Here is a 21,624-nt window from a genome sequence, read left to right as displayed (position 1 = left end):
CTCTCTAAATGTTGGTTTCTTTATCATCAAAATGGGGATAATAGGATGAGAACTCAAAGAGTTCTCTTAAGAAAAATACTTCTAAAACCTTAACTGGTTACAAAAACACGAGCTACTGTTTTAGATGTAGATCAGAATTTCTTCCAGGGTAAATTTATTAGGTAACCCAGATATGATATAGCGCTTAGTAAATGACTGTTGAATTCATGCAGTAAATTTTTACATCAAGACAGATCACTATGAACTTTAAAACCTTCCTCTTCTGCTTTATTGACAAGTAAATTGTTCAAAAATGTTCTCACAGTTCAATAATTACAAAGACTCAGACTTACATTAAAAAAGTAAAAACCAGATTCCACCCACCCACCCCCAAAGCAGTAGTGTCAGCTCCAAAGGAGCCTCTTTATGGAGAATCTGAGGAAACAGCCAGTACTGTTTGTCGGACACAATGTTACAGGACTAAAAGTGGACTAGAACACTCAATTTCAACTAAAAACAAGTGCACATCATAAACAATGTTTGGGGGTGAGGGGGTGGGGGAACCACTGGTGTTGCATTATTAGCCCATAAAAACCAAATCTTCAGTAAGTGACATCCAACTGTCATAGTGGGGGTAAAAGGCACACTAATGGGTCAATGAAAAACTGGACATGCCAGTCATGAGATTAATTACAAGCTTTCAATGAGATGGGGCACAAATATGATTGCTAAATGGAGAATATATATATGGAAGTGTGAGATTAAATAGCCACACAAAACACCACCAACTGCACATGGGCCATAGGAAGTCTTTAGGAGTGTGCTGTGCGTTTTTTTTCTACATGATCAATACTTGTTTAGTAATCATGGAGTCTCCATGCAGGTGAAAGATGATGAATGAGAAGTTGCTCTCTCATTTTTAAATTGCTTCATTTAACCATTGTAAAGAACCAAGACGACAGATTTCCCACTGGGTGTTCATAAATACATATTCACAAACGTGTGTGTGAGAGAACGCTACTCCAAAAAAAAAAAAAAAAAAAAAAAAAAAAAAGATAAAACTTTCACAACAGTATTTCTGATGTCTTAAAAGTCCTGATCAGTGCCATAATTGAGAATGGAATAAAAAAATAAGTAAGCAGGGTAAAAAGGGGAAGGGGGAAGATGTTATGGGAACAGTCCTATATACTTCATTAAAGAGTTGGTAAAATTTTTCTGCAGCTGAATATATAATGGCTAAATGAGTTGAAAGGCCACAAATAAACCTCAGCTTTCTTTTGACTTCATAATTCTAGTGATGCTGGGAACAATGTACAGTTTCCTATTATTTTCCTAAAGTTTTAGGAAAGAGTTACAGGAAAAAGGGAAAAGTATATTTATCTGAGGATGTAACAGGCCCTTTGTGTGTATTTCCTATGCAAAGGTCCATATTTTGTCTAAAAGGATTTCCGGCTAATGAGACATTACATCATTCTATAGAAAAATAATATTGTCAATACTGTTTAGCATCCACACTACCAGTATTTTCCCCTCTATTTCTTACTTGGCAGAAGAGATTTTTTTTTCTTTTTTTTTTTAATGCTTATAAGTAACAGATTTATATCACAGCTGTGCAGAAATGAATACATCTTAACTATCGCAACTGCCCAATGTTGCAAAAAAAAAAAAAAAAAAGTGATTATTGTAATAATAATTTGTTTTCATTTTCTTATCTACAATTGGATATTTATTTTCTTGTGCAACACTAGAGATTATCAGTCTTGGCACTCATGTGATACTTGCTCCATTTGTTTCTGAATACTCGTTGCAGTGCTGGGAATGTGAAGCTGAAACACTGGAGGCTGGAGTGTTAGGCATCACAGGTTGATTGATCTAGTCCATCTAGTGTAAGCTGATTTCTGTGTGGAGAATTGGGGCTGGGGGGGCCACTTGGATTAGAGCTGTTCGATGGAGTAGAGTGTTTGGTGGAATCAGAATCCGGCTGTTAAAAGAAGAAATGATAATGAATATTCCCAAAGACAATCTTCCATGTTTTTATATTTATGCCTTTTACTAAAGAATTTTAAACTTTGGATTTCCGATTCTAGGCTAAATGGTAAACTCTGAATTTATCTAGCAAATGGGTGCTAGATCTCAAAGTTGCCCTGTTATGTAAATGTTAGGACCCCAAAAAACTGAAAAGGCAGTTAAATTCTGGACCTGCTGCTTAAGACTGTCTATGTGACTTTGGGGGCATTATTTCATAGGGGATTGTAGTATTATAAATCGGGAAAAAAATCCTGGAGATCAATTAATCTAACCCTTTTATTTCATGGATATGGAAACTGCTCTAGGGGAGCTGAGGTGAAATTTTATCTTTTCAAAAGCAATGCTTTTTCCTGAGCTTACTTAGCTTTGGGGAACTTACAAGTTGGAGGCATATTTACAAATATTGTGGAGTAAGAGACTGAATCATGGTAACCAAAATTTCTGAAGGCAACTTTATGTAGTAGAAAGGAGCACACTGTATATGGAGTCAAATCCAGATTCCTGTGTTCTTGCTAAACTACCTGCGTGACCTGGGGATGACAAATCTTTCTGCATCTCAATTTCTTCCTCAGTAATCTGAAAGACTGGACTGGATGGTACTCAAGATCCAAGAGGTTCAAAATTCATGGTTTTATGATCTCCAACCAGCCCTAAGATTACATAATTAATCTTTGATTGAAAAAAAGAGCAGAGTTTATACAATGCTAGTCATAACGCAATTTGAACAGTGTAATAGAGAAAATCTGCTTGTAGGTACCTAAGGAAAAAATACATTATTTTGTTATTTTTGTATCAAATCTTTGCCACTGAAGGAAAGCATGTTTCATGGCCATAGATTCTGTCCTTCTCTCTCTTCTTCCCTCAACAATCAGAAACCTGGAAAATACTGAGAAATTGACTCCACAAGTACTTGTGACAACCAACTAAAGCAGAATGAAAGATATAGTTATTGCCCATCAGTTTAATAAACTCAGAGCTTCAAGGCTCATACCCACTTCTCTTCAAAAGAGAAATAGAATCTGTATTGCAACAGATCCTAACTAATCTGAAAATGAGCCTTTGAATTAACATCAGCCTCTGCTTGAAAACTTAACTTCCCAGTGCCCTAAGAAAATCTCTAAAACTGAAAATGTCACAGGACAGTTGCTAGTCTACATTGGTAAAAGGGATTTCTTCCTAGGAAGTTTCCTATACCAATGAAATAACAAGTCTAGAATGCTATAGAATGTTAGGGTCCTGGAAAAAATGGGGTTTATATGAAGTGATGAAGAAACAAAAGAATATACAAATTTATACTCACATAAATAAAGACATTAAACAGGAATGCAATCTATATTAAAATAAATGTCACAACTTTGTTTCTATCTTGTTAAAAATTAATATGCACAGCTTTTATGTCTTTTAAATTAGCAAAAATGGTTACATATACACAAATTTACATTTACTTTTTGTAATGTTTTGCTGATTTCTTTCCTTTTATCTCACCTTTTTTCCCCTCCTTTTGTTACTACTCATATTTGAATGAGCATAGTTAAAATTAAAACAAAACTGATAAAAAATTATTAACTCCCCCCCCCAACATCTTTGCCACTACTTTGGGAAGGGAGTGGGAGCATACTTTTTGCTTATGACCCAAGTGTCTTTCATCTTAAGGAATAATTGAATATTTATATAGTATAACAAAGCTTTGTTTTGACAAGTCAAAATGTTACCTCTTTGTCAAAATCCTGGTCAGGATCAGACATACTTCTTAGAGGCATGGTCACTCCCAGTTCACCTCCACCTATGGGAAAAGGGAAAGCTTATAACTCAAGTAAAAAATTAAAACATTGATTTAAGTCCTTTGTATTTTTCTTGGCTCTTTTTCTCCCACAGTGCTCATGGACATAATAGGTAGGTGCACAATTAATGCTTATTTAACCCACAGTTATTAAATGCCTTATTAAGTCCACAAACATTACATGCCATCTCTCAGCCCTTAACATTTTCTTTGGCTGTTGCTTATGACTATAATCATCTCTTCTTCCTGGCTTCCTTCAAATCCAAACTAAAGTCTTACCACCCCCAGGAAGCTTTTCCTGGATCCGTCTTGATTTTCGTGCCTTCTCTCTGTTAATATTTCCTATTTATTTCTTTTGCTTGTTGTTTTCCCCATTAGATTGTAAACTCCTTGAGGACAGGGCCTATAATTTGTCTTTCTTGTAATCCCAGTATTTATTATGGAGACTGGTACACAGTTAAGCACTTAATAAATGCTTACCAATTGATTGACTACTACACAATGCACTTGTCCAAAATACAAAGGAAATAGATGGTTTCTGTCCTCAAGGAATTAAATCTAATATTATTATAGTTTTTTATTTACAAGATATATGCATGGGTAATTTTTCAGCATTGACAGTTGCAAAACCTTTTGTTCCAATTTTTCCCCTCCTTCTCCCTCCCCCATATAGCAGATAGACCAATACATGTTAAATATGTTAAAATATATGTTAAATACAATATATATATATATATATATATACATGTCCATACAGTTATTTTGCTGTACAAAAAAGAATCGGACTTTGAAATAGCGTACAATTAACCTGTGAAGGAAATCAAAAATGCAGGCGGACAAAAATAGAGGGATTAGGAATTCTATGTAGTAGTTCATACTCATTTCCCAGAGTTCTTTTGCTGGATGTAGCTGGTTCAATTCATTACTGCTCCATTGGAGCTGTAAATCTAATGTTATTACTTAAGATTATTTAGATTGCAATTTGTACCTGAAGAGGGCCATGAAACGTAGGTCTTACTTCTTGATTGTGGTTGCCGGGAGAGGTTGGCTGGGGATGGGACAACTTTTTCTTCTTGTGAGGAAGGCAATACACTCTATATTTGAAAATGCAACATTAAAACATAGGTAACATCAAATGTCCACACCATAATCATTATGAGCTGTTTAAAAAGTATTGTGGGTCAGGGACAATAAACGATACAAAGATCAATCTGGGAAAATGTTTAAATGTTTAAGATTATCTTTGCTAGGTAAACAAAGAATTTCTAACCCCACCCCCCCCAAACTGAAAGATGATTTTTACAGAAGGGGCTAAAGTAAACTTTAAAACATTATATAAATATGCACTGTATTACCATGAGTAGCAGCATATGTAGTTAGTATCTAAACCCTCAGGTTTTTGTAGCCAGCCACCTCCAAAAATCATCACAAGGAAAGCATTTTGTTGTTTTGTCCTTGGTTCTCAAAGAGGACCATGACATCAGGGAAATGATGCTGTGACATGCAAGTGAATTGGATTTCATTAAGGGAGGGCTATGCAAAGTCACCTGTCTCACTTTACCCTTCAGAATAAAAAAAGAGTCCAGTGGCCAGATACAGATCAAGATGACTAGAGATGGCCCTGGATGAAATGAGAGACCTTGAACTTTTAAATAGGTCTTCAATAGGTCTCAGTTTGACTGAGGCCACACCCATTCAGTGATTAAAGCTAGGTAGCAATTGAGGCAACCAATCTCCTCTTTTACCTAGTCCAAAAAAAAAAAAAAAAAAAAAAATCTAAATAAAGGTAAATCTAAAATAATGAATAAATTTTTACCATCAAAAATTAAAAATTACCATGATTGGCATCATATGTAGGTACTACCATACTCTCAGGTTTTTGTGGTCAGCCACTTCCAAGAGTAATCATAAAGAAAGCATTTTGTAAATCTCAAACCACCACAAAAATGGAAGCTATTTTTTCATACCCATTCAATCTGTGTCTATTGTTCAATCCCTCCCATTAATCCTTCACAAGGGGTCCCTCCTACACTTCCTGATTGAGTATAGAACACACAGATGCGTTCTTGATCTCAATAGGTTGATAACTGATGGACACAGCATATAACTAGTATTTTAATTACAGAAAACGTGCATGTTTTTGTTGAAAGAGCAGTAAGCAGATAAACCACTATTTCTTCATATTATTTAGGACTCAATATTTGGAATACATTTTATTTTGCAAGAAAAAGTCAAGAGATAAAAATCTAAGAGTATGGATGTCCTGAATGAATTGGTTAATAACAGTACAAAACTGTCTATACTAGCTTCTACTTCCTCATCTACAAATTAGGTTTCAATCACTTTCATTCTAGCTTCTAAACCCATCACTTCATAGAAGCTTAATTACTAATTATGATATATTTTTTTCAGTCTTCATATGTTTTGTTCTCATTTAGGCATTTTTGGCAGTTCCCTTCTACAGAAAGTAAACTCCTTTATATTCCTGGCACCAAGTTTTAACTTTTCACTGAATGGGACACCTCTTCTTTTAAATGCTGTTGGCTTTTGTGATGCTGCTTTCTTCTTATTTTCTCTCTACCATTCTAACTACTTCTCAGTCTCTTTTTCTGCATCACCATCTATATTAAATCTATCCTCAAACTATTTAATGTCTAGTTATCTATTTCTATATCGTATGCTATAGGACAAGCTCTTTGAAGGCTAGGATGCTCTAATTTGAATTTTATTTTTCTAGTGTCTACAGAGTAGAGTGGGACATTGGCAGAATCAGCTTCAGAGTCAAGAAGGCTAAGAATCGAGTGTGGCTTCTGCCCTATCCTGCTTTTGTGACCTAGGCAAATCACTTAAAGAGTCTCAGTCACCAAACAATTGGTTTAAGAATCTAAGATGCAGAACAGCAGTTCCTCTCTGGAGGCAGAAGGTGTTTCCTCACCAAGAGTTCCCTACACCAATGAAATCACAGATTTGGACGCCCCTTTCACTCTTCACCAAACTCCCAAACCTGTGCTTGTCCAAGTCATACACACTAAAGGCATTTAGTAAATACTTGTGTAAGGCTGAATAGTTTTCTTCCTCATTATTACTAAAACATTCATCTACACATTTCTAAGTCTTTACATTTTTCATAGTGCTTTCTTCAGAATAATGCTGGGAGTGGGTGCTTGAGTAATATATTCTCTCATTCTGAAAGCCAAGAGGCTGGGCCTGGAGAGGCAATGGGACCTACATGGGCCATATGGCCATTGAGGAAGAGAACTAAAACTTAAAGGCAGATCTCTGGGCCTTGGCCCATGATCTGCCTCCTCTCACATAACTGTAAGGCTGGAAAAGAACGCAGGTTATATCAGCCCAATTCTTAAGTGCTAATGTGTTAATAATTGCTCCTACTCTGGTGAAGAAAGTAAGAGAAAAATCAGGAATAAGAAATCAGATGAATGCCTTAGGCTGAAAAATTGTGATGATTCTGGAGAAAGATTTTGGCAGAGAAAGTTTATGTGATAAATGTGGTTAAAGTTTGTTGGAGCTGGTATTAGAACTGCTGCAAAGAGAAGGGAGAAGGAAAGTCATTCTGCCATTTTCATCAAATAAGAAAAAAAATGGATAAAGGTAAGAATTTATAAAATGCTTATAGTTAACTAGCAGTGCAGATTAGGTTATCTTTGCAGATGCAACTTTTCATTTTTTAGCTAGAGCCCAATTTCATCAGAAGCCTTATGTATAGCTTCCTCTGGCAAACGTGGTCAGAAAAGGAGACACTGTGGAAATGCAGAGAGATTATATTTTGCAGATATAAGTTTCATTCCCATGCCTCATTCCCTTCTTAATGGGTAAACTTATTTAATTTACCAGAGGGAGATCCATGAGCACTTGCATTCCATCTCCTGGACCCATATGAGCAACATGGTTGAAGTTAGTTGGGTTTGATATCATCTTTGATCTCAATTCTGGGTCTCTGAGCATCTCTCTGGGGAAAAGAAAATATTTGGAAATTCATTCATATGCAAAAATATTCTTGGCTGTCACCATTAACCTAACCAGACTCTAAGTGGTTGGACTCTTTTACCGTCTCTGCTGTAATCTCTCTTCTTCAGGAACCTTAAAGACAAATCGCTTTTTACTTCTGGTCCGAAGCATTTGTTTTTTGCTGTTATCAGAAGTTTCTGGCACACTGAGTACAGCTCCTACATGAATAATAAATAATGCACAGTAATTATGGGCTGTAGCCTATGTATTTGAAACATCACATTCTCAAATACATCAGCACACCATAGGTATATAGTACAATTTGAAGCACAAGAATTTGCTGTATCTAGGTGAAGAAAAAGGCTGTTTGCTCATGACACAAAGTAATATATATTAATCTACTGAACAGAAAAATATTCTAAATTTGTTTCTTTTCTGCCTACCTGAAAACTTGTTCTTGAAGTATATTAACCGTGGAGGTTCCCAGTTAAGGAGATTGAGTGTTCCTTCCATGTTAAGGGGTCTGATCTGGTTTGGGACAAAAAAAGCAATTTTGATCATAATGTTTAATTTATACAGCTCATATGTTATAATAAAATGACAAGGAATGGATTCTTTTACCTTCCTCAGGCCAATAGTCTGGACCCATTCCATAGTATGAACATCAAAAACATCAACTCCATATTCACTATATACTGTGATGTAAGAAGAGTTACAACCTAATAGAACACAAACAAAAGAATTAACTGAAAAATGTATAAATTGTTAAAACCTGATAAAGTTTATAGAAGTGAATGATAAAAGATTGTGCTTATGAACTATGAAACTTTCAAAAGCTACAGGGAGGCATTCCTAACTACATCCAATTTAAGAAGCATCACTGGTATTTTTCAATTTCAAACGACTAAAATTCAAAGTGGTTTCATTTGAAAAAACAGGCTAAAAAATATATGCCAAATTCCTACTTCAGATCTTTCAAGTTAAAAAAAAAAAAAAGCAAGCTTTTCAAATGCTTAAATGTTCAGTCTCTTTTTAACTAAAGAAAAATTGCACACATCGAAGGAAACAATGATCATACTTTTTCTTTCAGAAACATTAATATAAAAATAATTGCTATTTTAAAGTCACAATATGGAATTTGGATGGGTTCTGAAAGCTAATTTTGTTAACAATATAAAGAATTAACAGGTTCTAGTAAGATGATTTGGGAGGGCAGTGGTATAATATATGAGAATCAATTATTTTCAAACACTTCAGGAACAATTATTTGCTGATAGGTATTTTAATTAATAAACATTCTCCTTTATTCTGTAAATATTCTCTGAAGGTATTTCCCCCTCTATACACTAACCCAATACTGGTTAAATGTGAATATATTTGAAAGGACAAAAGTGACTTTAATTAATCACAGTTCTTGTCCTTTAGTCAGACCTTTCTTTCCTCTCACTAGACCAGGAGTCACGAGTCAGAACTCTAATGTTGGCTCTGCCACCAAATAGCTCTGGAACCTTTGGCAAGTCCTTCCTTTCTTAACTCTCAATTTTCCCTCTATGAAATAAAAGGGGAGGATGACAGACTGTATCTTTAAAGTCTCAGCTTCTGCTATCCTATGATTCTAAGACACCAAAATACTTAATTCTTTCACTGGGTGACACTGTATTAGACCTACACAAAACAAAAATAATACTGCAAAGTATTAAACTTAAACCTGCTCTGCACCTGAAAAAAAGAAATACACCCCTCCCCCAAACTATTATGATGAAGCCTTTTGTAAAAAATTAGCAAGAGATGAGTGAAAGAACACTAAAGTAGGAGTCAGAAATGAGAGTCTATATCTGTCATGGATTAGCTGAAACTGGAAATGTTCCTTTCTCTCTCTCTCTCTGGGTTTCAAGTTTCCTTCACTATAAAATAGCTAGAATGTTTACAGCATTTTTAGAAATTATGTAATATTTGTCAATCACTTTTCAAAGTCCTCTTCTAATTCTTAATTACTTTATGGTAATTTCAAAAGGCAATTTAAAACGTCTTTTTAATCAACTATACCAAAGACAAAGCGCAGTTTGTTGGTACCTATACGTAACACTGCTAGTAGTATTAGTTTGAATTTTCAGTCTTCACCATTCTTCACCTTGAGTTTAAAATTTACTTTTGTTATCATTTTGCAAAGGGGTAGATACCATTGTCTTTTGTAGAATCTGTATCAACTGTAGGAACAAAATCCTTTCCATTGAATTAAAAAAAAAAATCAAAATGTAGTATAGTTAAATGTGTATTCATCTTTATAGATGGTTTAGGTCAATTGCAAAAGTTCAAGAATAACATTAATGATAAATGACAGAATTTTTGAGTTGGAAGCCCATATTTAAAAAGGATTCTTGATTGCAAAACACACCTGGTAAGTTTGCTTATACCTTCCAATGAGGAAAATATACACCAAAACTCCATAGGCTGTCTATTCCACTTCTGCACAGCTTTATAATTATTATATTGTTTTTCTTTACATCAAACCTAAATTTATTTCTATTCAACTTGGCACTGGCCCCAGAATGCAGAACTAAGAGCAAACAGAATATCTAATTTTATTTTTTTATATAACTTTACCCTTTCAAATACTTGGAAGCACCCATTATGTCTGTCTTTATTCCTACCACACCTTCCTTCAATAACAATAACAACAATAAGAATCCCAAATCAAATAAAATATTTCTCTTTTCCAAGTTAAACATACTCGGTTCCTTCAACAGATCCTCATAAGATATGGACTCTAGAGATTGTTCACCATCCTGGTTAAACTTATCTGAATGTTCTCCAGATGATCAATATCCTTTGTAAATTGTGGTGTAAAGGATTATGCACCATATTCTAACTATGGACTGACAAACAATCAACTTCTCATTCCTGGAAGTTCTTCTGTCTTCTAACTTCTTTATAATTTTCTCTCCCCAATCTGGGTTTGTAGAATTTATTTCGTGTTCTCTAGTTTAATATTCCTATTAAATTAGATCTTCTCAGATTCATCCCAAACTTCTAGATCTCTTCAGATCCCAACTTTCTCATCTAGTAAACTGACTTTGAGACATTTGCCAACTTTTTTTTTTTTTTTAAACAAAAATTACTGCAAAAAATATTAAAGAACACAGAAGCAAGCAGTGATCTCTGGGACACTCCACCAAAAATCTTGAGTTGACATCAAACCATTTCAATCTATTCTAAATTCAAACAATAGTACTGTCAGCTAGCCCATATCTGTCTTTTCCACCAGAATAGTATATGGCACTTTAAAACACAGTATTCCCCAATCTCCTATTTTAGTGTTCCTGTCAAAAAGGGAAATGAGTTTAGCCATGACCTGCAGAACCAGTTCTTAAGCACCACATTCATTTCTGGGTTTTCACTAACCATTTCTTTAACAACTAAGTTCAGATTTACCAGGAATTAAAGACAAATTCATTGTCTTTTAGTTTATAGACACCATTCTCTTTCCTTTTAAAAAATCATAATTAATACCTTGAAAAAATGGGATAGAGAACCAAGATGGCAGAATAGAGGAAGCACTATAGCTAAGCTCTCTCAGCTTTCCCCTCCAAACAATTTTAAATTGATGCCTCAAATCAAATTCTGCCACCCCAGCCTCAGAGAGAAGATCAAAAGGAGAAGTCTGTGACAATGGAGTGGAGACTGGCCTGTAGCACATGATGGCAACACCAACTAAGGACCTTGAAGGGGGTAAAAGAAGCAGCTGCAAAGATCTGGGTCCTAATTCAGTAAGGGAGAATTGGACAACTGGTAAGAAGAGATTAGCGGGGATCCCTGTGCTAGCACTAATCACAGGATCAGGCACTATCTGACAACTCCACTGCCCACACCCCACTTTGGGGTCACAGTTCCAGGGCAAGAGGAATGGTTTCAGTCATAAGGAATCAGAGGCCCTTCCTGGATAAGGACCAAAATGCAGATCAGGAAAGCATCTCCCCAGATCACCACCTTGGAAACACACACACACTTCAGATTTCCAGAACTAGTTCTAAAAAAGCAGTGCAAAAAAAGCCTGAAGATCAGGACCCACAACCCCACCCTGGGAATAGAGCCCACCTCTAACATAAAGTTCAAAATCAAGAAATAAGCTGGAAAAAATGAGCAAACTTCCCACAACAAGGAAGATCAAGCCACAAACTTGGATGATGACAAGTGGCTACAAGCAAAGCCAAAGAAAAATATGATTTAGACAAAGGCACAATGAGAATCCCAGGAAAAACTAAAGAAAAGATTTTAAAAGTCAAAGTAGTAGAGGAAAAACTTGGAAAAAAAAAAGGACAATGAAAAATTATAAAAGACAATGAACAGCTTATAAAAGAGGCACTAGAAAATAACACCTTAAAAACCAAAAACTGGCTGTTTTTGTGAGGTGCAAAATTGTATTGGAGAAAATATTTTGTAAAAAAATTAAAATCAGCCAAGTGGAAAGGTAAAAGCATCAAGAGTCAAAGGCAAAAGAATGAAAATTGGGAAAATGTAAACTATCTATCTCATTGGAAAAATAGTTGACCTGGAACATACATTGATAAGAGAGAAGTTAAGAATTAATGAGCTACCTAAAAGTATGATCAAGGAAAGCATTCAAGAAATTATAAACAAAAACTGTCCTGATATTTTAGAACCAGAGAGTAAAACTGAAATATTGAGAATTCATTGATCAACTCCTGAAAGAGATCCCAAAGTAAAAACTCTCAGGAATATCATAGCCAAATTCCAGAACTCCCATAGACCAAAATATCTCAAATAACCAGAAAGAAAACACTCAAATACCATGGAGCCAGTCTGGATCACAGAAGATTTAGCAGCTTCCATGTTAAAGAAGCAGAGGACTTGCAATATGATATTCTGGAAGGCAAAAGAGCTAGAATTACAACAAAGAATAGCTTACCCAGCAAACCGGAGTATAATCTTTCAGGGGAAAATGGATATTTAATGAAATAGAGAATGCTCAAGGATTCCCGAAGAAAAGATTGGAGATGAAGACAAAATCTGACTTTCAAAGACAAGAGTCAAGAGAAGCATAAAAAAAGGTAAATATGAAAGTGAAATCCACAAGGGACTATTTATAATCCTATGTGGAAAGTTGACACATCTAATTTATAAGAACTTTATCATTATCAGAGCAGTCAAAAGGACTGTAGTAGAGGATGTGAATGAATTATGTTGGGAACATCTAAAAGAAATGAATGGATGAGAATAAGAAATGTGCTAGAAAATGGGGGAAGGAAGAGAAAGAATGGGGAAAATTATGTCACATAAAAGACACTGAAGAAAGAGCTTTTATAATGGAAGGGAAAATGTTAGGAAGGTGGGCAATACTTGAATCTCATGCTGAAATAATTCAAAGGAGGAAGAAAAATGCGTGTGTATGTATGTATGCATACATACATACACACTCTCAACTGGGTGTAGAAATCAATCTTATCTGACAGGGAAGCAGAGAGTAATAAAGACGAAGGAGTGATAAAAGGGAAAGCAGTGATCAGAAACAAAACATAATTTTGAGGCAAAATGAAAGAAGGATAAACAGAAATTGTATTTAAATTGGTTATGTAACTAAAAAAACTAGAAAATAAATACAATTTAAAAATCTCCAATTAAATACTAAAATGGAAATCTTGAAAAATCTAAGGAAATTAATGAAATCAAAAGTTAAAATTTGAATTAATAAACAAAACTAGGAATTGATTTTATGGGGGAGAAAAAAGAAAATAGATAAACCACTGGTTAATTTGATTAAAAAAAAAAAGAAAAAAACTAAATTACCAATATCAAAAATGAAAAGGGTGAATATGCTACCAATGAAGATGAAATTAAGATAATTGTTAGACAAACCAAATTATATACCAAATAAATCTAAAAATCTAAATGAAATGAATATATACCAAAACTATAAGTTGACAGATTAAAAGAAAAGGAAACAGGATACTTAAATAACCCTATCTTACAAAAAGAAATTGAATAAGCCATCAATGAACTTCCTAAGAAAAAATCCCCAGGACCAGATGGATTTACAGATGAATTCCACCAAAAAACTTTTAAGAAACAATTATTTGCAATATTATATAAACCGTTTGAAAAAATAAAAAAAAGTCCTACCAAATTCTTTTTATGACAAAATATAATTTTGATACCTAAACCAGGGAAAACAAAAACAGAGAAAGAAAACTATAGGTCAATTTTCTTAATGAATATTGATGTAAAAAAATCATATAATATACTAATAAGAATATTACAGCAACATATCATAAAGGCCATACTCTATGACTATGTGTGATTTATACCAGAAATTCAGGGTTAGTTAAATATTAGGAAAATTATAAGCATAATTGATATATCAACAGATACAGAAAAAGCTTCTCACAAAATACCCCTTTTTCTATTAAAAATATTGAAAAAATATAGGACTCAATGGAGCCTTATCTATCTGAAATCAAGAGCAAGATCTGAATGGGGATAAGCTAAAGCCTGGCCAACAAGATCAGAGCTGAAACAGAGATGTCTATTATCATCACTATTATTCAATACTGTATTAGAAATGCTAGGTATAACAGTAAGAGAAGAAAAGAAATTGAAGAAATAAAAATAGCCAACAATGAGACAAAATGATTTCTTTTTACAGATATGATGGTGTATACTTAAATAAGCTTAGAGCAGCAACTAAAAAAACTAGATGAAACAATTAACTTTAACAAAGTTTTCAGAATATATAAATATAAAATAAACTCACAAATCACTAGCATTTCCATATATTATCAAAAAAGTTCACCAGAAAGAAAAATTCTAGTTAAAATAACTGTACACAATATAAAACAATTCTCTAGAGTGGAAACAAACCCAGGAACTACATAAACATAATTATAAAATAAAAAATAATAAAGACATCTAAACAATTGGAGAAATATCAATTGCTCATGGACAAGCTGAGTCAATCTAATAAAAATGACAATTCTATTTAAATTTAATTATTTATTCTGTGCCATACTAATCAAACGATCAAAAAATTCTTTTATGAAGATAAAAAAAAATCATCTTTAAAAACAAGAGATCAAATATATTAAGGAAATCATTTTAAAAAATGTGAAGGAAGTCAAGACTAGTAATATCATTTTCCTTTCTTTTTTGCAAGGCACTTGGAGTTAAGTGATTTGTCCAAAGTCACAGTGTCAAACGTCTGAGGGCGAATTTGAATTCAAGTCCTCCTGACTCCAAAGCTGATGCTCTATTCACTACACCACCTAGTTGCCATTAGCAGTAACAGATTTCAAATTAAATTACATAGTGATAATCACGAGAACAATCTGGTACCTAAGAAAGAGTGGTGGATCAATGGAATAGATAAGGTACGTACATACATACAGTAGAAAATGACCATTTACCAAATATTTACTATTGAAAAAGAGGAAAACCTACAGTCCCATGATATAGATTGTATAATTTTTCACTTTACAGATAAACAGCAGACAGAAAGAATAAATGACATGCCCAGAGTCACTTAGGACATAAATGAAATCAAGGTCACAAATTTCTCCATTACTAGATTGTGTTGTCCTGAGGATATTTTAAAGGTACTATCACTTACTATCAGTTTCAAAGAGAAATATTTCATATATTTGTCTTTAGTCCTCCAGTGTTTATTAAAATGTTTCTAGAATCTTTATGTTAAACAAGCTAGTAGAAAGGCACAAAAAGTGAGAAAAAGACTGGTAGGGGTAGAACATTTGAGCCGTTAAGACTCTTCCCAGGCCCCTGATATTTAGCAAACACAATACTAAATGAATGAATCACTTTTCAAAAACAAACTTTGTTAGATATACTATTTAAAACTCTCCAAAGACTAATGATTCATTATTTTCTTATCCTTCCCTTCTATACATAACATTCTACAACTGTTTCCTCATCCTTATAAATGATCCATGTCCACTGACTCCCCTAAGCCTGGAATACCTCTCCTAAGATATCCTTGCCTTAAGTCTTTCTCTCCAAGAAGATTTAGCCTCCTTCAAGGCTAAATTCAAGTATCAGTTCTTATAAGCCTTTCTGGAACCCCTCAGATATTAGTTCCTTATTTATTTAAAGTTATTTCACAAATACTTATTTATAATTGATATTATGAAGAGAAATATGGAACAGTTTACAGAAAGCTGGCCAGAGTGCTAATAAGACCTAATGGGCAATCCTTATCTCTGACATATACCAGCCATGTGACTCTGGGCAAGTCACTTTACCTCTAGAATAGTTCCCAGGAGGCTCTCTAAAACTAATCAAAGATCTAGTCAAAGAAAAAATTTTATACATGTTTCAACCTCCAAGTAAACTGTAAATTCTATTAGGGGAAGGACTATTCTGTTTTTGTCTTTGTAACTCCAGATCTGAGTTTGAACCCAAATCCTGTTTTAACTCTGAGATTAATCTTAAACTATGCCATACTACTTTTTATACTACATGTGCAGATAAATAATTACAAAATAACTTCAGGAGAAAGATGGAACATATGAAGGCATCAGAAAAGTTTTCATATAGGAAATGATATCTGAGTTTAGTCTCGAAGAAAATAAGCATTCTTAGAGATGGAATGGGAAGGAAGTGGGAGGGTAGATTATTATATACTCTAGCAAAAAGTCTTCTACCCAAATAGTGTTTAAAAACTGTGTGTGTTGAATCGAAATTAATGAAAATCCGCATTTCACTGAAATGAAAATTGAAATTCACAAAATCAAAGGGGAGGAATAGTGAAGAGTGAATACATAAGAGAATCACTGAGGCAGTTAAGATAAATATTTTCTTTTCCCTAGGAAAAAACAAGTTCTATGTTTATGCCTAATTTGGCAGCTTCAAACTTAAGAACATAATTTTTTTATTGGACCTGTGATTTCATTGATATAGAGAACTTTCAGTGAAAATTTTTCCTTTAACCAAGACAGACTGGCATTTGATCTGATAATTCTCTCAGAATTGTTGGGGGCACTGAGAGGTTAAATAGCTTATTTAAGGTAACATAGCCAGCATGTTTCAGGATAACTAAATTCAAATCTCCTTGACGCTAAATTTGCTTCCCTATTCACTATACAGCTTTTATCTCTTAATGAATGTAAAATAAAACATTGAATCTTAATAACATTAGATATGTGGATCCTTGGAAACTTTACTACTGAGGTCATATCCCAGCAAAGCTTCTACCAGCAATAAGGAAAAGGCTCTGGCCTGAATCTGGATTACTCATAAAATCCACAAAGGAAGTAAGAAATATGTAAAAAACAAACATGTGATTCTTTATAAGGTAATGAAGAACAAGATGCAGTTTGATGGCACATGGAAAAAATAATAAAAGCTAATTACATCTTCCTTTCATTGCAAGTGTCCCAACCTTTGGTATTGTGCAATTAATGTTTTTATCAATTCAATAAAACTAGCAACCAAACACAATCGAAAGAAATTAATAATGCCCCTCAGTTTTAATAACTATGTCCTCTATCAGAGGTATCAATTTGCACTAGCAAAAATCTCTCACTAGAAGTTAACAAACCAGCTTTTAAGAAAGTTGTCTTGTAGCTAATCTAATTAAATGTCTCTGGGCAGAACTTCTATTTTCTATTTATTTATATGCCCTGATTTTAAATTTAAATTTAAACTAAATGTAAATTTTAAATTTAACGTCAGGATGTTCTGATATCTGGAATTATCTATAATTAACTATTTTTACTTTGGGCCTTAACTCACACTCAGTTTTCTACTTTATCTTAAGTTATTCTACCCCAGTCTGCATACTCCCAACATCTGTTTTCATGTTCCACTTTAGGTGTTATCTTCCCAATAATGAAATGTAAACTTCTTTTAGGATAAGGATTGTTTTGTTTGTTTCTGTTTCTCTAGCACCCGGTCTTTTATTTCTGTGTATTTAGCCATTAAAATGTTTCTTTTCTAAACAATTTTTTCCAAACCAAAATCTAACTTTTCTCAACACAAATACCAAAAAAGAATAGCTTTAAAGTGGACTTGGGCCTTCAAAATATTTGAAGTTCATTTCCTCATTTGTGTCTAGATGATTCCTAATGATCACTTCCAACAATAAGTCCTATGAGCTTTTTAAGCCAGTTCTAATGCCACCAATGAAGATTATCAGGCTCTTTAACTCAAATGCCACTTTTTGCAAGAATGCATTTCCTGATCCCCTTTAGATAACCTCACATTCACTATATATGCATTTTGTATAAACTTATTTATATTGTCTAGACCAACAGAGCAGGGACTATTTTTGTTTTTTCTTTGTATACTCAATCTTAAGTGCTGAATAAATGCTTATTCCTTAACTGAATAATCTGGCAAAAGAGATATAATGATGGAAGGGAGCCACCTCAGTGTAGTAGAATGTATGAACCGTAAATAACAAAAATATGAGGGATTATTATGAATACTAATAATATTAAATAATTCTCTGATTGCCTTTCTGAAAAAGTTTTTTACAGACAAGAAGGCAAAGCATATAGACTTGTTAAGGTTTGGGCAGAAATTCTGGGCAATAAACAGTCTAGCAAGTTGGGAGCACTTTTGCCATTTACTGTCTCAGAAACTATCCTATAATGCTGAAAAGTTAACTGAATTGCCTCAAAGACCCCAAAACAGCATATATTAGAGGCAGGACTTTACACTAGATTCTCCTGATCCAAAGCTTGGCTTTTCATTCACATCATCATGCTGCTGTGCTCCGAGTTCCAAACTCCATCACTCTGCCTCATCTACAGTACCATTTTGGAACATTTATTAGCCCTCCTATCTGCTTACCCTAGAAGAACCCTTTGCTTTATCAGCCTCTTTCTTCCACCGGTGACTTTATTTTTTCCTGCGGAAGAAGGGATGTAAAAAGTGCCTCTATCTTGTTAATGGACAAAGGCTGATCAACTTTCATTTTCCTTTTAAATTTCTAGAATTCAATACTAGACCGCAGCACCAGGTACCTCCTCATGCATCTCCCACAGTACCTCCTTCCTCTTTCCTTTTGCTTTTGTGTTGTTTTCTTATGTTATTAGACTTAAGCACCTTGAGGGCAGGGCCTATTTTTCGTTTTCACTTTTATTTGTAAAACTTAATACAGTGCCTGGAATATTATAAATGCTTGAAAAATGCCTCTGCACCACACTTTTATCATCTGCTTCTTTTCCTAAGGAAAAATGGGATTAGGTATAGTGTAAATTCTTAGCTACCTTAATTGGAAATTGGAATTTGGAAGGTAAATCAAAATAAAAGAGAACATATGCTGATTTTTGATGAGAGAAGCAGCAACAGGGATATGGCAACAGAAAAACATATACATACTACAGGCAACAGGAGTTGCAGGCCACATTAACTCCTGCATGCGTGACCTCCGACCTTGTGAATCCACGTATATTCCCATATGGCTGAAGCAAAGCAGGTATTCCTCATTACTGAGTTCCACAGCACAAAGGGCATCAAAAGACTGCTGTGAGAGGAACATAAGCGAGGGATCATTAGGATTTACCAGGTTTAGAGATTGTCCATCTCCCTGGATGCTCAACAGAGAGAACCCAGAAGGGTAGCCAACACAGAGCCTGTCCTTGAACACTGTCATCCACTGTACATTTCCTGGAGCCACAATTTCATTGAATTTTTTGTGGAAAGGTTTAGTTCTTTGAATTTCATAACAAAGAATCAGTCGTTTCACAGCCACAAACAAACAAGTTGAAGAGCTTTTCTTTATTGTGGCAACTACTATAAGCTGGCAGCCTTTAGTTTCTGGAAGTTTGATATCAAAATTGCCTTCTGAACCATCAAGACAGGACCAGGGATATAGATGAACATGATGATTCCTGCCACAGATGAGGGTGATGATTTTCTCTTTGGGAGCAAGTTCAATCTGGTACACCTTCTTACAATCAGCAGCTCGAACAATCACTGCAAAAAAGGTACAAGGGATAAATCTCAGTAAATAAAGGGCTATCGAAATGTAAATAATCCTCTGCAAAGAAAGGATATTTTCTGTCAACTTTGCAAGTGACACAATGGGATAAATTTCAACCTGAGTGAAGAGTGAGAGGGATTGGAAAGAACAATCAATCTGGAGTAATGGACCATGGACTCAAATCTTGACTCTGCCATTTCCTACTTCTGGAATTTTGGCCAAATCATTTCCCCTTTCTATGCCTCTTTCTTTATTCCTTGTAAAGTGAAGTGTAGGAATAGAGGATGAAATGTTGAGCCTTAAAACATTAAATTGTGAATAGACTGAAGTTTATGTAATCTCCTACAATGTATAATTTACAAAGTAGAATAAAAGATTGAAAATGCATGTTTAACCTTACTTTTACTAGTTTAACATTAAAAGAATAGGTGTATGTTTTAAAAATATTTTTATTTGAATTTTGCTTATTTTTAAACTGCCTTCCTAAGTGTAGTATCTGTATATTTTGCTTTTATTTCTACTTTGTTCACTCTATATCACTTCATAAAGACCTTTCATATTTTATCAACAATTTCTGAATCACTCAGTACATGGTTCCCATTTTTTCCTCTATAATGAATAGTGTTGCTACAAACATTTACCTTGGATACGTCTTTTCATATTGTCAATAATTTCCTTGGTATATAAACCTAATAATAGGGTTAAAAACTATCAAAAATTTTGTAACTTCTCTTGCATATTTCTAAATCTTTTCTTTTTTGAAAATTCAATTTAAAAAATTCTTCTTTCCTCCCTCTCCCCCATTAAGAAACACAATACATGTTACAAATAGGTAAAGTCAAGCAAAACCTCCTTTAGTCATGTTGTCTCCCGATTCTCTTTTCTAGTCCCTCCAAAATATGCCTCAATATCCCTATTAGTGATATATTTTTATTTTTTTTTCGTGGATTCTTTATAGTGTTTTACATAAATCATAGTTACACATAAAGAATTGTCTCCTTTTAATGTTCATTACTTTAATTTTTTTGTATCGTTGCTATACATAGCAATTCTAGTACTAACTTTAAATAATAATGGTGATAGTGGATATTGCCGTTTCATTTCTACTCTCATCTAATAACAGAGAACTTTTTCATCTTTTATTATCTTGAACAATGATGGATATGATGTAATACCTCAGTTGTTTTAATTTACAGTTCTGATTATATGTAATAAAACTCTTGTTGATAACTTCCATTTTTTTTTTTAAGAACAATTTGTCCATATTCTTTGGCTACATATCTATTAGAGAAGGCTCTTAGCCTTAATAGTTTTGCATCAATTCCTTATGTATATAGGTTTTGGATGTCAGACTTTTATCAGACTTGTTAGATGCAAAATTTTTTCTTTTTTTCTCATTCTAGATACATTTATATCATTTATGGAAAGCCTTAATGGTCATATAAATATCAATCTAATTCGACTTTGATAATATCCTCTACACTGTGGTTAGTTATACATTCATTCTCTATCAAGTTTTGAAAAATAAAATCATAGGGCAGCTAGATGGTGGAATGAATAGAGCATTTTCCTGGAGTAATGAGGACTTGAATTCAAATCCAACCTCACACACTTAACATTTACTAACTATATGACTCAGGGCATGTCAATTAACCTCACCAAAAAGAGAGAGAGAACGAGAGAGAGAGAGAGAGAGAGAGAGAGAGACAGAGAGAGAGAGAGAGAATGAACGAGAGAGAAACATAAGCTTTTGTTTTCCTCTAATTTTGGAGGATGTTCCTTTTAAAAGTATTTAAATCACCTATGCATATGGAATTTAATGTTATATTTGGTGAAAGATGCTAGCTAATCTAAAGCTAATTTCTGTTGAACTGATATTGTTTGCCCAGTGATTCCTATTGACAAGAGTTTTTCC

General features: G+C 34.0%; 1 protein-coding gene across 1 annotated transcript in view; it reads right to left on the bottom strand.

Annotated features, from left to right (window-relative positions):
- Positions 1-240: 240 nt before the first annotated feature.
- The window catches only part of CDC42BPB (CDC42 binding protein kinase beta), a 151,827-nt gene continuing 130,443 nt past the window's right edge, over positions 241-21,624 (bottom strand). Inside the window, exons 30-37 of the mRNA XM_031953205.1 lie at positions 19,106-19,702; positions 8,375-8,472; positions 8,197-8,281; positions 7,854-7,971; positions 7,637-7,754; positions 4,776-4,881; positions 3,720-3,790; positions 241-1,960 (exon numbers count right to left, since the gene is read on the bottom strand). Coding sequence (XP_031809065.1) covers positions 1,829-1,960; positions 3,720-3,790; positions 4,776-4,881; positions 7,637-7,754; positions 7,854-7,971; positions 8,197-8,281; positions 8,375-8,472; positions 19,106-19,702 — 1,325 coding nt within the window. The 3' untranslated portion in view covers positions 241-1,828. The remainder of the gene's footprint in view (positions 1,961-3,719; positions 3,791-4,775; positions 4,882-7,636; positions 7,755-7,853; positions 7,972-8,196; positions 8,282-8,374; positions 8,473-19,105; positions 19,703-21,624) is intronic.

Source organism: Sarcophilus harrisii, chromosome 2 (genome assembly GCF_902635505.1).
Source record: "Sarcophilus harrisii chromosome 2, mSarHar1.11, whole genome shotgun sequence".
In the NCBI taxonomy this organism is placed as follows: Eukaryota; Metazoa; Chordata; class Mammalia; order Dasyuromorphia; family Dasyuridae; genus Sarcophilus; species Sarcophilus harrisii.
The sequence above is the reverse complement of the archived record's forward strand: the minus strand, read 5'-3'. Positions and strand labels throughout refer to the sequence as shown.